This window comes from Anneissia japonica, unplaced genomic scaffold (genome assembly GCF_011630105.1).
Source record: "Anneissia japonica isolate Jap-2015-1 unplaced genomic scaffold, ASM1163010v1 scaffold287712_len2945570_cov188, whole genome shotgun sequence".
Lineage (NCBI taxonomy): Eukaryota > Metazoa > Echinodermata > Crinoidea > Comatulida > Comatulidae > Anneissia > Anneissia japonica.
The window spans coordinates 737099-740839 of record NW_022704401.1 but is presented as its reverse complement, the minus strand read 5'-3'; the positions used below and the strand labels follow the sequence as shown (position 1 = coordinate 740839).

Here is a 3741-nt window from a genome sequence, read left to right as displayed (position 1 = left end):
GACGGGAAGGGGATGCCCCAGACGGGAAGGGGATGCCCCGACGAGCGGTCACACTTCCCCGACGAAATCAAAGTAGGCGTGGTCGAGCTTCGATTAAATTTTGTTCATTTAGGAGTTTAAAAGGCTTATTTAATCGATTTTAGAGTCTACTAAAATGTAGAAAATACATATAATTTTTTTTATCTCCCCGACGAATTGTGCTTTTTCTCCCCGACAGGTAGGCCTACTGCTATCTCGTGTTAACTCAAGCATTGGTCTTAGAAAGTTCTAACAATGGAGAATTATTGAAACGAATGCCTACCAGAAACCCGCTAGATTTACACAAAAAGTACCCTTCCATTCGTGAATAATATCTAAGTTCTCATAAAAGATTTAATCGAGCATGGAACATAATGACGTCTGCCATCGAGAAGGCACAAATTGCGACATAAAAGGTAGCCTAGTTTGACCTTAAGTACAACAAATTTAGGGAGACAATTCCTATAGCTATAGGCCAGCTCCTACGTTTTGGTAGCGACGCAATTGTCGCCTATAATAAGACTATAAGAATGGAATCCTGGTATCCGATGATATTCGAAACACAGTGGATCGGTTTGAGACATGTGCTTCTGGCGTCCGTTATTTTGGTGTGTCTGTGGAAAACCGTTGTAGACAGGCGGGTTGTTAAGCTTCCACCAGGGCCTACTGGATGGCCATTCATAGGAATCCTACCAACATTGGCTGATGGTGAGCGCGTGTACAAGAAATTTACAAAGATGTCTGCAAAATATGGACCGATTTTTAGCGCTAGAATGGGCTTATTCGATTGCGTAGTGCTGAATGATTATGACATTATTCGCGAGGCAACCTGTAAGAGTGGAGACATGTTCTTAGACAGACCACGAACGCCTCTGTTTGAGATCTTAGGTGGTGGGAAAGGTGAGTAAAAGTAACACCCAAAAGTACAACCATCACCACATATTCGTCGATAGTTTCGTTGAGTTGTTGAGCCCTTTGCCTCATTGTATTTTTGTTTCTCACCTGGAACATTGCCGAAAATCCGATGAACTGGAGCAAAAATACAATGCAAAAGCACAGTTCGACGTATAGCGTCGTCTTCTACATTTAGAAGACCACTAACTATTCCGTATTGTATACGAGTTCATATAATTTTTGTCCCTATATTTTAAATAAAACGCTGCTAGAGGTTTCAAGAGATGTGTATAAGAGACAGTATATATATATATATGCATACGTAATAGTTTTTTTTTTATTTGTGCCCGTCTCCAAGTGAGAATGAGAGCTATTCTGATGTTTCGGAATGCATACCGGTATAAAGGTACGGTAGTGGTCTAGTCCCATGTTTGTTGTTGTCTGTATAGTAATCACTAATTGTCGTATAATTTCATTAGGTATCGGAGGGGCGTTTTACAGTGAAGGTTGGAAAGAGCATCGTCGATTCAGTTTAAAAATTATGCGTAGTTATGGAATAGGGCAAGCTGAAATTGAACCAATGATAGCGCGTGAAGCCTGGTTCCTGAACAAAGAATTTGCCAGCGAAAACGGAAAACCGTTTAACCCAACGCCATACCTCGGCAACGCTACGGCCAACATCATTTGTGCGATCATATTCGGCGACCGATTCAACTTTGACGACCCTTGGTTCGTGAAGATGATGTCAATTTTAAGCGATATGGGACATCTTTTCCGAGTCTCTGGGCCAGTCAACTGCTTCCCATTTTTGCGCCACGTCCCGTTCAGTTCGTACAAGAAACTACGGAAATTGGTTGATGACCATTATGTTTTTTTAGATAAAAAAATCAACGAGGTTAAAGAGGGATATGAGGAATCGAATCCGCGACAATTCATAGACGCGTACCTAGACGAGGTACGAAAGCGGGAAGTTGACGGATTTGTCGGAACACTCGACGAAGCACATCTAAAATTTGACATAAGTGATATGTTTAACGCGGGAACGGAAACGTCGGCAAACACACTGAAATGGGCAGTACTTTATCTGGCTCTCTTTCCTGACATCCAAGGCAGGGTTCAAGATGAGATGGACCGGGTCGTTGGCCGGAAACGAATGCCTCTTCTTTCTGATAGATCTCAACTGCCATACACTATGGCTACGTTGGCTGAAGTTCAGCGTATCGGCTGCATTGCTCCTTTGAGTAAGTCTCAATATTTATTAACATTTGCTTTGATTTATTTTTATCATCATCATCATTAATGGTGTCACATGAAAAGAAATTGCAGTTTATGCAAAATAAGATGGTCCGTTTTATTAATAATGCGGGACCGCAAAGTCATGTTGGCCAAAGATAATTAGACGAGCTTGGTTTGCTAAATATAAATGGCAGAGTTGTCCAATTAAAATTAAACCATGTATACAACATATCCAATTCTATAGGAACAGAGTATCTTAACACACATTTTATAAATGTTTCCGTAAGGCATAATTACAATACGAGACAAAGTAGAATAACCTAAAATAACCAGTCAAGTTAGTTCAACTTTTTATGTTACGGCTATACAAGAGTGGAACAAACTACCCTTTATGATCAAGTCTTCACCGAGATTAAATATATTCAAAAGTCGAGTGAAGTTAAAGGCCTATTTAGCAACAAAATCTGAAATGACAAACAATTAGTAAATTGTTGTTGTTTGTATTGTTTAATATAAACGAACTTTCTAATAAGATTTTATACTTACCGTTTTTTTACCTGCATTTTTACATTCACTTTTACGTACTTTTAAGGTTTAAGGGTTTTACTTTTTTATTACTTTTACTTACGTTAATGATTAGTAATTTTAAAGGTTTTTAACAAATTGTAATGTTTGTTTTAATTTTTAACCAACTTTTATGTAATACTTTTTATCTATGGGACCCCAACGGAAATAGATCGCTTAGGTTTTATTGAGTTATCATGAGCTGTAAATGTTTTACTAAATTAATTTTAAACTAATAATTTTTTTTTTCATTGTTCATTTTTATGTTGTATGTATTTTATTGATTTTTGCTCAAATGAATTTTAATTGGAAAAAAAGAGTGAAAGTTACCTTTTTTATTATCATGACAAAGTTACAGAATAACTTCCTTGCGATTAAATTTTAATTTAATTTAATTTAATAGTGTGTCCAACAACGATCATCTCTAAATATCATGCGAACACAACTGTCCAGTTGGTTATTTAAATCCATATACGACAATACCCCAACTTTTTTGGCTTCCAGATACACTCAGAATTACAAAAGGTATTTCACAGCTTCTACAAAATTCCGACATGCTTCTTCCATCAGTGCTTTCTAATCCTGCTAAAAAGGCACCTTCTAAATTTTTATTTATTCTCTTGCATAACATCAACGTGTATACCTTTATTCAGGTGTTCCGCATGCGGCTACTGAAGACACAACACTTCGTGGATACGACATACCAAAGGGAACTATTGTGACATTAAACATCTGGTCGGTAATGTTCGATCCAAAGACTTGGCCTGAACCCGAGAAGTTCCGACCAGAACGATTTTTGAATGACGATGGATGTTATTCGAAAAATGAGAGGCTTATTCCATTTTCGATAGGTAAATTTGATATAGACCTTATGAATTACAAGTATGGAAAGGGTAATGATATATAATTTATTAGGAACTACACTTTTCAATCAGTGGCACACTTCTCAATCAAGGTGCGTCCAAAACAAAATGTACAGTAAAGTTCACAAAAAAGACTTATGCTAAGAAAACGACAATTCAAAATTTC

The 3741-nt window shown here is 37.4% G+C and overlaps 1 protein-coding gene across 1 annotated transcript in view; it reads left to right on the top strand.

Moving 5' to 3' along the window:
- Positions 1-270: 270 nt before the first annotated feature.
- LOC117104665 (vitamin D 25-hydroxylase-like) overlaps positions 271-3741 on the top strand; it is a 6330-nt gene continuing 2859 nt past the window's right edge. The window contains exons 1-3 of the mRNA XM_033245548.1: positions 271-918; positions 1392-2153; positions 3366-3563. Coding sequence (XP_033101439.1) covers positions 549-918; positions 1392-2153; positions 3366-3563 — 1330 coding nt within the window. The 5' untranslated portion in view covers positions 271-548. The remainder of the gene's footprint in view (positions 919-1391; positions 2154-3365; positions 3564-3741) is intronic.